The following is a 13666-nucleotide window of genomic DNA, read 5'->3' as shown; positions in this document are numbered from 1 at the left end:
GGTCTGTGGTGAAGAGCGCTCTGGGGCAGACAGAGCAGGGGGGCCCCTCTCCTGTGTCAAATCCAGGCTGACGGGCCTTGGCTCTGGGCTCCAGGAGGAGGCACGCAAGCGGGCTTTGACTTAGGATCTGGAAACTTCCGCTGGAGGAGGGGGTGGGGGTTCCTCCATGGCACGTGGCCAACTCACGAGAAGGCCTCAAGGTATGAACTTGGCCCCTTCGGTGGGAAAACAACATGACAACATCTCAAGTTGGGGAGGATAATGCAAGCGGTTGGCAGCCCCTCGACAAAGTCTGAGGGAAACGGGGCTGGGACAGGCAGCCTCAAATGGTCCGGGGGGCGTCTCAGAACACTGACCTGCTCTGGAGAAGGCTGTGCCCAATTTTTTTTCCACTTAAATAAATAAATAAATAGGTAGGTAGATAAATAGATAAATAATACCACAATTCCATGATATCGATCAACTAAAACTGCCTATTGTTATGTGTTTTAGTCTTATGTCAAGGCGTAAAAACTGCTGGTACTAAGTTCTCCTATTTTTGATTCTCTCTAAACGCTAGATATTTATAAAAGTCAGATCACACTCCTGAGGAGTTGCCCGGAGGTCTGGCCCTGCTACTTCTCAAGCTCTCTCTCTCTCTCAGACTCTCCCTACTGGCTCCCCCGTTTTAAAAAACGCCATCTGTGACTGCACACTCCTACGTCACAGACCTATAAATGCTTTGTCTCGAGGCAAGTCTTTGTTTCTTAAGATCTTTTATAAATCCTCCCTGAATGCTGGCCGTCTGGACCTTACCTAGCCAAAAAGAAAGAAAAGGTAAAATAAAAAACAAAACAAAATTCGAGCAAAACAAAATCAAATTTAATGGTCTTAAATGCAAAAGTAAAAACAAACAAAAAACACAAAAAAGCAAAAGAAAATTAACAGAACAGAACAACCCAGAATGTCAAGGCAGTTATGAAGAGAACTTGGGAGGGTTAATCTTTAAAACTACAAATCAAAGTTTTTTTTTTTTGTTTTTTTTTTGTTTTTTTTTTTTTGTTGTTAATAGATAACTGGCAAGAAGTAAGTACTTTTCTGCTGAGTGTTCATACGAAAGCAAAGTTTCAAAACAAAATCCGACTAAAATAGGAACAAGTCTAGCGCTCACGAGAAGGGATGCGAGAAATACAATGCTCAAATGTTTCTGTGTTCTTAAAATATAGAGCGATCTTAGGCATTCGAGCTGTGTGAACTGCTCTGGGAAAAGTGGAGAAATGATTGGGAACACCAGCGCCCGGTGTGCGGGGCACTGTGCATGCAACGTGTGCACAGAAATTCGGGATGTCAGAGGATCAGCAGCACGTCTTCAGGCGCGCCTGGAGTTAGGTCTGACTCTGGAATCTACTGGAGTTTCCCTGAAACTCTTTGGTCCGTTCCCACTGGCGCCTGGGCTTGCGAAACCTGTGCGTGTCCTTCTCTGGAGGGCCCGGCGCGGCCCGGCGTGCGGCCCCCCTCCCCGGTGGCGGGCCCCCCCCCATCGGATGGCACCGCTGCAGAGCCCCGGGGCTGAGTGAGCAGGAGTGGCAATGGCACCTGCTGGGGAAAGCAATTTCCTGTCAACCAAAGCAGAAATCGCTTAAAATGTTGAAGCGGTTGAGAAAACGCACACTCAGCATCTGTCTAACATCTTTAGTTTGAAAACTAAAACTAAAAAGTTTTTTTTTTTTTTTTTTTTTATATCCAGTTTGTGGAGACACCGAATGAAACGAGTGTTAGACAGTCTTAGAAGTTAAAGCATGCTTCAGGTTCACCACCGTCCCGAGGGACTGGTTAGTCAATGCAGTCTACTTAGATTTCTGTTTAATATATATTTTAAAGGAAATAACTTAAGAAACTTAAATTGGTCTAACATTGTGGGATTTCAAACATTTGAACATGTCGGTTGCATCCCAGAGTATAAAAACCTTTTCACTTCTCATTTAGACTAAGACAAACACTTGTGAAAATTGGCGCAAAATGAGTTGTACACTAACAAAAAAGTTTCAACTTCTTCACTCTTAATTATCTATTCCGTACAAAAAAAAAAAAGCATGAGCGAGTTATTTGTGGGACTTATTGGTTTTGAAGGAAACCTGTAAGATTTTGTCCCCCAGGCGGTAGCCGTTCAGACTTGCTATGGCCATGGCGGCTTCTTCATAGTTTGTCATGGTCACAAAGCCAAAGCCTTTGCACTTGTTGGTGTTGAAGTCGCGAATCACTTTCACATTGGTGACTGCCCCAAAGGGGCCAAACATCTGCCAGAGGATCCCCTCATCGGCGTCCTGCCCGAGGTTGTAGATGAAGATGCACCAGCCCGAAGACGCGTTGCCCGGGACATTGACACCAGAAAGCCCACTCATGTGATCTACACCCATAGGGGAGAACCTAGCAAACAGAGAGCACAGCATGCAGGTCAAGGTCATGCAGGCTGGTGTGCCGATGCAGGGGTGGGGGCATGGCTCGGGCAAGGCTGGCACACCCCCATCGGTCACAAACAGGAATTCAATGGGGGGGGGGGCTGCTCCCTGCTCTGCAGAGAGTTGACCCTGAGGAGAGACACTTGTCGCCTGCAGAGGGGCAGAGCTTCAACCAACTTCCCTCGGAGTGATGGCCTGTTGGTGACCAGCTGCTCCCTTCAGCCCTTCTATCGCTGGGGGGAGGGGGGTCCTGTTTAGTCATTCCTGGGCTTCCCACATTTAAAGGATGGAAGCTTCTCCACGTCCTCCTAGGTGTTGTTACACCCTCAGATCTCCCTAGAGGAAACTCACTCTTCACACCCTATGTCTCTGTATGTGTGTACGTGTTTGGCCGGTGGCGGGGGGGGGGGGGCGGGGGGCGGATTTTCTTTCTTTCTTCCCCCCGCCCCCAAACATTGTACCCTGCCCTCATCTTGATTGCCCCTGTCAGAGGGGTCCCAGGTGAGCACACCCCTGCGAAGGGCCAATGCAGGGCACCGGGAATTCCTTCCCATGGCTCCAGGCCACCTTCCGCTGCCGGCTCACAGCATGCCAGAAGGGCCGGGGGCCGAAGTGATGGCCGTGAACTGCAAGTCCACCAAGCCTACTAAAAATGTGGGACCCTTTCCAAAACAATGCTTTCAGTTGCATAAAAAATAAGCCTTCTACAAACGTGTGGCCATTGCAACAGAATTAAGGGAGATGACAAAGTTGTTGCTGAAGCCACATGGCCCTCTAAAGGTTTCAGAAAAATGGATTTGGGTCAGTTTAAGAATATCTGAGTGTGATACAGCATCCGTGGGGCCAAGAAGCATGACCTGCTCTAAAATAAAATCGGGCTTTGAGCTGTGGTGCTGACCCAGGGGTGAGCAGGTGCCTTTAAGAGCCATTCAACAGATTCATTCTTTTGACAGACATGAGACAAGAGTGACCAGTTCCCCAAGTGCAGCCTGCTTATCCAGAGATTCTTTTCAATGAGGGTTTGGAAGAATCAAGACATGACTGGCTGTGGCTTTGAATGTACAAAAGTCTTGTAAACAGCCTGCACCGGGATGCCTGAGTTGGTTAAATGACTCAGCTGGCTTGTTAGTGGACTTGACTCTGTCTGGAACAGTGATCACAATGTCACTGAAGTGCGGGTGAGAAAAAGCACCCTTGTATCTGTGTGACAGTAAGCCAAGCTAGTTTTCAATTAAAACTGGAAAGAGGACCTCGTCCCCTGCCCCAGTTTTGTGGGAAATCAAACATAAGCCCGAGTTATGACAGTTAACCTGAATCTTCATGTACCTGTTGTACTGAAAGTAACCTGATGCCTCATTCCTATTAATTAGCATTAGTTGGTTTTTCTCCAGCTCATTGGAGTTGGTTTCTTTCATCCTGACCACCATGAAACCCACCTTCCCATTCTTTTCTCTGATGGTACAAAGGAGAGCTGAACCTTCCTTTATTTGGGAGGCTTCCTGCTGTGAGAAGACCTGGCTGCAAACTCTCTCCCCGGCTGGGCCTCTCTTCCTCTTACTGAGTCCGCCTTCTGGTGGCAGGTCTTCCCTCCCACCTCCCCGGCCACCCATGCTGCCCTCCGGCTCTTCTCACTGTGAACCACTCTGGTTGTCGAGACCCCCTTTCCTGCCCGGCCAGCACTTCTGGCTGCTCTGGTCCTCTTTCTTTGCTGTTCCTTGTTCCTGTGACCAAAGCCCCTCCCCGCCCTTCCCTGGCTGGCTGGTTACTGGGAACCCGCTGCATGCGGCTGTCCGTGCATCCCACCTGATCAGCAGTGACACAGACTGTGTTCGCTGACCTTCAAAAATGGATTGAGCTCACTTCCGCCCCAAGACACTGCCCCTCCCTTTGTCCTTAAACCAGAAAAGCCAACGAGGGAAGGCCAGCTTTGGAACCTGAGCCGAGTTGAGAACTCTGCATTACTACGTGCTGAAAATAGTGCCTCCCCAAATGGCCTCTGCGCCGACGAGCAGGGTTTTACCCAACCTCACCGCTTAAAACAAAGATGGGAAACCTGCGCAGTCATAGAGAAAAAGGTCCCTAACCTACCTGAGATAAACCCTCATGCCACTGCTATAGGTTTCGACAAAAACAAAACCAAGGGGCCGTCCATCGGGACTGCCGCTACTTATGAGATGGGACACCCCGACTTGGGAGCCCAAGCTGCGGACTCTCATTGTCTGTTCTATAAGATCCTGGCAACTGGAGTCATTTTCAGTCTGGAAAGATGAAGCAATGTCGGAAAACCGTTTGCTTCCTGGACGGGGCTTTTAATCAGAAGCCATGTGATATTTGGAGATGCAAACAAACCCATGGGGAGGTGGAGGAGCAAGGGCTCCCTGCACGCTGGGGAGCGCGACAGCTCTCACCTCTGCACGCCTGAGGCTGCGTCTTCCCGCTTTTACACTCACAGCCCCGCTCAGGTCACCAGACGCCACCAGATGCTGTACCCTGGAGTGCTGTGCACTCTCCCCTCCCCGGGGCTGGCTGGAGACCAAACCACCTTTCTGGTTCCACTTCTGACGAGACTCGGATGGAAACAAACCATCCTTTCCCACAGATACCTTCTGATGGAGGTGGGGGCCTGGAGACACGCAGTGACTCCGACCAGCCTCACAGGCCCAGTGGGCCTCGGGGAGCAGAGCTGGGTTGGTGAGAGCGCCGCCTCCCGACCCACCTGAATCTCTGCGCCTGGTGGTGAACGGGGCCTCCGAACCGTCTGGCGGGTGAGTGGTACAGTTGGGAGAGCAGCGCCACGTTTTTGTTCTGGTTGGGGTTAGCTGCAAACTTCACTGTAATGGGCTCGGAGGAACCTGGGGGTTTATGACCATTGAAACTGGTAATTGCCTCTTCTGCCTCCGACCGTTTGTCAAACCGGATAAACGCAACCCCTCTGGACAAACCTTTTTAACAAACCAACAGAAACGGAGTTAGGGGGGGAAAAGCAACGATTTTTAAAACTGAAAAGCAAAAGTCAAGTCAGTCAGTCTGCTGTGCTTCAAATCGGATGCTACCTTCATGAGGCAAACAAAAATTAAACCTATATACGGAAATGAATGAATGAATTTAAAAAAACATTGACAGATAAAAGATTAACGTTTCAGAATTCCTTCTGAGCTGCAGCAGCAGCTACAGTCTCTGCCGAACGATATCCTGCGGACAGATCTCCCAAAGAGACACTCAAACCTCTTTCTCAAAACCATGTGGGAAGAGACGCCACCCGCCATCGCTCCTTCCACGCCAGGTGCCCATGGAAGTGCAGGTGAGCGGCCGGGCCGAGAAGCAGGGCAGGCGGGCAACGAGGTCGGGTCTGAGGGGGCCCTCCCTGCCCTCCGCGCTCCCCTGCCCCCCACCCCACCTGTCCTGCCAGCAGGTCCCGGGAGTGGCCGCTGTGAACAAGGAGTGATGGTGGGTCCTTTGTAGGCTGTCTCCTTCCCCGTCATCCCCAGAGGGCACGGAGTCCTAGTAAACAAGCCTCACCCGGCAGCCCTTTGCTCCTGCCCTCACCTCACTCACCTTTTGGATGCTGCATTCTAAGGTCCCTGCCTCGGGCCCACTCCACAACTGTCCTGCTCCTGCATGGGAAGGCCCAGGGCCCCCTGTCCCGGCCTCCAGCTGCCTCGGGAAGGCACGGCCTCTTGCTACCTAGACCGAGCCAGCTGAAGTCAAGCCTTGGGTCCCTGATGTAACCCAATCTCTCGACAGAGCAAGAATGTGGACCGGGACCAGGCTGCCTGAGATCCAAGGCGCAACTGCTAAAGGCGGTGTCTGGTGTGGAATGAGTGTTAGACCTAGCAAACCGGGCAGAAGGGGGCTCAGCCATGCTCCACCCTGACCCGTCTACATTCCAGGCCTGGGAGGAATGAGAACTGTCCCCTGCAGAACTTGACAAACGGGGTGGGGTTGGGGTGAGGGAATGTGGAGCTGTAGAAGAGGACCGGCTCCTTCTCTGGGGAGAAGAAAAAGGGGGTCGAGTGTGAAGGTCAAAGTGCAGTGGAGAGGGGACAGCCAAGGGCCAGTCAGAGTGTGATGCCATGGCAGGAGTCATGGATGTGTACTGGGGTGGTAGTGGGGGATGGGGGGAGGGACTGTGGTAGACAGCCCTATCCCAGACACTCATCTCGACTGCCAGTCACAGCCTGTCTGAAGTCGCATTTTCTTCTCCAGACAAAGGCCTTCAGCATGCAGTGAATGACAATTATTAAAAAGCAGGACAGCCCAGGCCACCAGCTACGTGAGCACACCAGATGTCCCCCAGGCAGCTCCCACTTCCCGCACCTTTCCTCACCCCTTCCCACAGAGTCCCACCAACTGCCCCACAATGGGCACAGGGTGAGGGTCTCCCCACTGGCCCAAAGGCCACAGAGGGGCACAGAGAGACTCAGACATGCCAGGGGGATGCCGAAGTGACAAGTGTCACTGAGAGGCACAGTTGCCCACTCTGGGCTTAGAATCCAATGCCTGCCTTGGATGCACCACTTCGGCCCCATTCGAGCAACCAGACAGCAGCCAGGGACCCTCGGGCCAAGGATTCTTTGTTTACAACTGTAACATACCGTGGACACTCCACAGGGAGTCTGAAAGCACATACCCCAGCTCTTCCAACTGGGAAACTCCCCCTCCTGGCGGCCCCCCAGCATAGCACCCCGGGAGACCACACAGCTGCTCCTAGTGGCCTCAAGGCTGCCTCCACCTTGGCTCCATGACTGTTGAAATATAAATTTAAAATTCACACAGCCAGAAACACTGAATTAGTGAGAACAGACCCGGCAATTCACACGTGTACCAAGAAAATTCTAGAGTCTGAGCTCATTTTCCAATTTCAGTTCAGAAGGAGCACCTAAAACCACACACTCAACATACACTGTTTTTATTGGCTGAACAGCATGAACGGCAGCTTTGACAGATGGACGCCTGGATGGAGATTCACCCTTAGGCAAACATAACCGACAGCCGTAGCTGGCTGGCTCCTGCAGAAAGCCGCCTTCAGGGAGCCGGTTCCGTTCTACAGATAAGGACCTTGCCATCAAGCAGAGAGCGAGTGTGTGTGCAGTGGTGGTTTCCCTGTTCAGTTTTGTAAAATGACTTTCAAATGGAAACTGCCCAAGTGAAATGAAGAGAACCCAAGAAAGAGAGAGTTAGCGTAAGGGAAAACACGTTCACTAAATGATCTGATGAACATACACCTTTTGAAGGGGGCCCTGTGGTGGTTTTTTTCCTCTAGTGTTTTCAGAATCAAGAGCAGATATCAATGAATGGCACGATTTCCAGATGAGTAAACTATAAAGTTCACAATTAAACTGGGTAAGAAAGCAAAGAAAATTTAAAAATTAAGTTCTGTCAACAAAGAAGGTTAAGCTTTCTCAAGAGAGCTGCCCCCTGCCTTCCATGCTACAAGGCCCATCACATGGAGGCCAACTGGACACGCAAACCTGCCAACCATGCTGTTCTCTGCTCCGGCCCCTCGGGGCTCCCTGGGTGCCGGCAGAGAAGCCCCGCTGGGTGGCCCCCTCTGGAGTAGAGGAGGGAATGGAAACCTACAGTCCTGGGGGCTCACCTTTCTAACTCTCCAATTCAACAGCCTGGGCTAGGGCAGGACTGTGCACAAGGGGCTCCCTCCCCCCCACCCTTCGCAAGGATTGTGAAGACAGTCCCCTCCTCTGAAGCGGCAGAGGCTGGTGGGATGCCTGCGAGAGAGTGAAGCTCCCATGGATGCCACACTGAATTCACAGCCGAGCCTGGAGCCCTCCAATCCTGAGGTGCGCCCCCCCCGCCAAGAGACAGCAGTCTTATAGAGGGAAAGGAGACAAAATGGCCCACAAATGGCTGAGGGGAACTGTCTGCAGAAGTGACCTCTCTCAGGGTGGCAGGAGCCCCTGGGGAAAGACAGGTGGCCGGGGCAGGGGTGTTCTTGGAGAGAGCCAGCTCCACTCAGTCATGCTGGGCTGGACAGAGACGAGCAGAGGCAAAGCAGGACGTGTGGCATGAGGAAAAGGAGGGCCATGGAAGCAGAACGTGGGCCAGCACGGTCATGCCATCCAGGTCCCCAGACAGCCCACACAGGCGGGCCTGGGGATAAACACGTGCACAGACCAGCCGACTGGATTGTTCTCTCTCAACTGGCACTTGAAGGTAAAAGGGGAGCTTTAGGGACCACAGGAAACTGTCCTGGTGCAGATCAGGGGGGCTTGATACCGAGTAAATGGGATCCTTACCCCACCTCATCCCACCCCTACCCCACGGCAAAGGTGCAGAACAGAGGCCGTGGTGTGGTCCTAGTTCCTCCAGCATAGCCTGGCGTCAGAGAAGGTGTCTGCACCAGGCACAGGGCTACCCAGAGCTCCTGTGAAATGCCAGCGAGCTGCACGTGTGGACCACACTCCAGAAGGCCCTCCTCCCCCTCCGGCCCTGGGACCCGAGCTGTCCACTCCTCTCCAGGCCAGGCCTTAGCCTAGCACTACAGCCCAGACAGCAGGGCCAGCATATGAGGAGCTAAGCTTCCACAGAGGGGGTGGAGGAAGGGAGGGCAGGTGGCCAGGCCACCTACCCCAAAGCACAGCTCAGGGGGACACAGGAAAATGTGTGCACACCTCCACCCCTACCTGTCACAGGCCAGGAAGGCCCAGCCCACCTGCTCTCTGGGATCTCCTGGGGGTGCTGCTGGTCTCTTGGAAGGGAGGTCACCTCGGAATTAGGACTTCCTGTGACCAAACTACCCAGGGTTTGCTTTAATACCACAGCCAAGGGGGTGGTGAACACACTGTGTTGGAAGAACATGAAAATCAACCGCAGAGAATTCCAATGGCTTTGTTGAGCTCCACGAGCAAAAATCTTCCTTGCCAGTGTGTCAGCAGGTTCCCACTCGTGGTGGGAATAGAACCGAGGGTCTTAAAGCAGGCGCGGCCCAAGCTCACTGCTCCCCACACAGCGCCACGCACAGGGCTGGGCAGCGGACGGGACGTCCCGACTCCAGTCCCTAGGCCGCACAGTGAGGACCGGCACCAGTCTCCTGCACAGGGCTGCTCCCCAGGGGCGGGGGCGTCCTCAGCTCAGCTGTGCCTCACTGCTTCCAGCAAAGCCCAGAGCCCACGCTGCTAAGCTCCTGGGCTGAAACGACCTAAGAGGGGCTGGTGAAGTGGCCAGGATCGTCAGGGAGGGGAATTACTGCCTTGAGCTCTCTGAGCTTTGAATGTGCTACCCAAGGGGCGGAAGGGCGGGGGGGAACGGGCATCCAAATCATGGAGACTGGAGACCGGCTCCTCAGAAAGAGCCACCCTGTGGCTCAGTGAAAAGTGGGAACTCTGGATCGTGAGTGAAGACTGTCCCACACTGCACACCACGTGCCTGCAAGAAGAGCAGCAGTGAATGATTGACCGGTGGCCTTTCCAACCCATTCACAAGGCAGGCCGGGACATTTGGGTGCTTGAAGGAAGGGGCCAGGATCACTTGGTATTTTCACCATAACATGCTGGCCTAACACAGGGGCGGTTTTACTACCATTTTTACCTCCCCAGCCTCGTAAAACAAAAGCCAAGGTCTTCTCATTTGGATTCTGTCCCCCCCAGGGAAATAACTATGGCCCCGAAACTCAAGCAGCAGCCTGTCTTCCTGGAAACTCTGGCCCCCGCCGAGAGGAGACCCGCAGCCCGCATCCGGGCCACCCACTGTACCTGTGGTCTGATCCACAAGGACCCGGGAGTTGATGATTCGCCCAAACCGAGAGAACATGTCCTCCACGTCCTTCTGGGTCATGGTCCGCGGGAGCCCACTGATGTACAGGTTGGCATCTTTGATGACCTCTGAGCTCGGGCGAGCATACGACACCTTGAAGATAAAACCACTTTCTGGGGTTAGGGCAGGTGTGCGGCCAAAGCATCGGGGGGTGGGGTTAACTTTTCAGGCAAGAAAAAGCCACCCTTCTGGTGAGAAACCATGCCAACACTCATTACCTGTGGCAGTACGTGCGAGCAGCTCACCTGGGCCGAGCAGCGGGCCGGATGGACACCCCCTAGCATCTTCTCGCCTGGATTTTACACTCCACGGGGAGGCAGACGTATTCCAAGTTCTCAAAGCCAAGAGACTGAGGGCCCACAGCTGGCGGCAGACAGGGCCACCACTCAACCCAGCTGTCTCTCCTACCGGGGCCGCACCCTCTCTGACAGTGAGCAGCCTGGGGACAGGACCCAGTGCTGCCTGTGAGGAGCCTTCGAAGGGCAGCGGCTCTAGAGCTGGGCGCCACCGGAAGGGCGCCACCCACCTACCCGCAGGCCAACTTGCCACCGGAGCCCAGAGGCGACCCAGGGCTGCTGGGGGAGCCTGCAGTCCAACACTCGAGTGTTCGATATTAAATGACTCCATGGGTCTTTGTTTTGTAAAACTGAAGAAAGCCTGCAAGGAACTTCGGCAGCGGCTTCGATAAAGCGGTCTGTGTGTGTCCTGGAGCGGGGAGGCTTCAGGGGCCAGCGGCCAGGCAGGCCTTCATGCTTTCCCAGGTCAGGGCCACCGCCGTGGCTGGCCAGGAGGAGGGATGGGACTGAGGCCACACCCCTGCTGGGAAGGAGCAGCTGGGACAGGGCCCCTCTGTCTGCAAAGGGGAGGCCTGGAGAGAAGGGCCTTGATCACACCTGAGTGTCAGAACCGAGTCTGAACGAGTTAGGAGGCTGGGAAATGAGGAAGCTGGGAAGGGGGCTCTGGAAGGGTGGGGGACTTGGACCTATGCCAAATAATGTGCTGAGTCAGGTCACAAAGCTGAGAGGACACGGAGCCTGAAACCATAACCCAGGAGCAGACACAACCTTTCAGGTGTCACTGGGCAGCACGAGGCCACACACAACAGGTGTGTTCTCACCACAACGCTCAGGCCTGCCGGGAGGGGCACAGGTGTGGTTCCTCGGGCCGAGCACACACGCACCCCTTCCTTCATGTGCTTGCTGACTCCGAACCCACGTCATGCCCTAAGAGGGGACGACAGACACAGCCTTTGCCAGCAGAGCAGAAAGCAGTCGAGCAGGCAATGGAGAAGGAAAGAGAAGTCGTGTGTGTGGTCAGAGCCCAGCTTCCCCGCCCAGAGGCGCCAAGGATCATGGAGGCTGGACGTCAGACGAGAATGGAACAGAAGTGGCCCTGACTAGAAGGATGCCCCAGGGCACCAGGTCCTGTCAGGGGCTGGTGGCCTCCAAGCAAGTAGTGCTGCACAAGCTGCACATTTCCTGGAAGCTTCCCTGTGCTGTGTCCAGGCCCGAGGCACCTTGGTTAGGCCTACAGTACAGGAACGCTGTGGTCACTCAGTGATGCATCCAAGGCCTGGGGCAGACGTGGCATTGTCCCCTGAGATAGAGGCCACCCTGGCCTGCAGGGACTCCCCAGCACCCTTCCCCACTGAGGCGGTGGCTGGCCAGTTCACTGGAGCTTGGTCACACTCCTCGACTTCCAAAGGATGGTGTGTCAACGCTCTCTCACACATCTGGGCCTAAACTCTCTGGGTCTGCATCAACCAGCCTGCAGAACCCACCCCCATTCAAACCCTTGCCAGATGGCTGTCCCATTTCACCAAAGGCCCCAGGCAGTGGCGTTGTTTCGGGCAGGAGGGCTAAAAGGGGAAGGCAGGCCTGCCAGGACTCTGGCTGTTCTGTGCTGGGTCCACAGGGAGTACCTCCCAGAACTGCCTGGTCTGGCCTTTGCAGATTTGCCTGGATGGGGCTGCATCTGGGCTCTGCCCCTGGCTTTTAATGAAGGACACAGTGGCAAAGAGCATCTCCAAACCAAGACCCTGGCCCCGGTGAAGCGGCGCGGAGGTTGGTACGGACTATGATCGTCCCCTGATGAAGTCCCAGAGGGAAGATGCCTTTGACGGCCAAACGCGCTTCGACTCCTTTCAACAACAGGTTCTTCAGGGCCCATGGCAACCACCGTAGCTTTCCTTCTCTTCAACCACTATCAAGTTCAGAGTCAGGTCAGCATCCAAGGAGACTGCACCAGAACACCTAGCACCCGGTAAGCTCCATGACACAAGGTCCAGAACCTCTTTCCTCAGCTCTCGGCATCACCGGCTCCTTCGCCCCACGCAGGTCTTTTCCTGTCACGTTCTCCAGAAACCTTCCTATGAAGGGCTGAACACATTCGTATGTCGCAGTGCTAACCCCCAGCACTGCAGAATGTGACCTTATTGGGAAAGAGGGTCGTTGCAGATGTCATTCATGAAGATGAGGTCACACCAGAGCAGGGTGGGCCTCAAACCCAATAACTGCGCCCTCAGCAAAAAGGGGGAGACTGGCCAGAGACGCACACAGGCTCAATGCCATGTGAAGATGAAGGCAGACGTCCGGGTGAGGCTTCCCTGAGCCCAGAAGCGCCAGAGACGGCCAGCGACCCCCAAGCCAGGGGAGCACCCGGGATGGATTCTCCCTCACGGCCCAGGAAGGAACCAATCTGCCCACACCTTGATCTCGGACTTACGGCCTCCAGAACCGTGAGAACAAATTTCAGTTGTTTGACACTCCCCAACCACACAAACACCATTTATGGTGCTTTGTGGTGGCAGCCCTGAGAAACTCCACTTCCCCGACCACCTGATTGGTCATGGAGCCCCTCCGCCCACAAGCAGTGCCCAGCCCCCCTCCCCTGGGGAAGTTTCTCCACTGCATGCATCTTGATGTGACATACTCTACCTCTTACTTATTTAACCGTGTAGCACACTTGATGAGGGCAAAACTTTTGTGTTTGCTATGGTATCACCAGCACCTAGAACAGATGCAGGTGGACAGCAAGCAGGCAGCGAGCCACCGCTGAACGAGGGGACAAAAGCAGTTGCTGTTACTACTACTAATGCCTGCCTGCCTGCACCGCCGTCTCCCGGGCTCTGTTCACAGCTAGTCAAAGCATACCGTTCTGGTTCCCGGTGTTTATCTCCCACACTGAGCCGGGGAAGCGGCCTGGCAGTGGGGTGTCAAGCGCCCAGAGCCACAGCACCTGTTTCCAACCCTGGCTTTGCCCCTCTCTACCTCTGGACCGTGGGAGACCTGTCACTACTTGAAGCATCAGCTTCTTCAAGCCTAAATTGGGGATCATCTCTCCCAGGCTGTGGTGAGGAAAACGGAGACAAGGTTCGGAAGGACCTGGCCCACTGTAAGCCCTCGACAGGTGTTGGCCAGGAAATGACACAGGACTGGCGCCTATGCCCCACTCAGCCT

The 13666-nt window shown here is 54.3% G+C and overlaps 1 protein-coding gene across 1 annotated transcript in view; it reads right to left on the bottom strand.

Annotated features, from left to right (window-relative positions):
* Positions 1-839: 839 nt before the first annotated feature.
* ELAVL1 (ELAV like RNA binding protein 1) overlaps positions 840-13666 on the bottom strand; it is a 36823-nt gene continuing 23996 nt past the window's right edge. The window contains exons 4-6 of the mRNA XM_081810860.1: positions 10148-10301; positions 5155-5380; positions 840-2406 (exon numbers count right to left, since the gene is read on the bottom strand). Of these exons, the coding sequence (XP_081666986.1) occupies positions 2082-2406; positions 5155-5380; positions 10148-10301 (705 nt within the window). The 3' untranslated portion in view covers positions 840-2081. The remainder of the gene's footprint in view (positions 2407-5154; positions 5381-10147; positions 10302-13666) is intronic.

This window comes from Leptonychotes weddellii, chromosome 1 (assembly GCF_054177405.1).
Source record: "Leptonychotes weddellii isolate Sample4059 chromosome 1, ASM5417740v2, whole genome shotgun sequence".
Taxonomy (NCBI): domain Eukaryota; kingdom Metazoa; phylum Chordata; class Mammalia; order Carnivora; family Phocidae; genus Leptonychotes; species Leptonychotes weddellii.
Note: the sequence above shows the minus strand (reverse complement) of the source record. Positions and strands in the feature narration are given on the sequence as shown.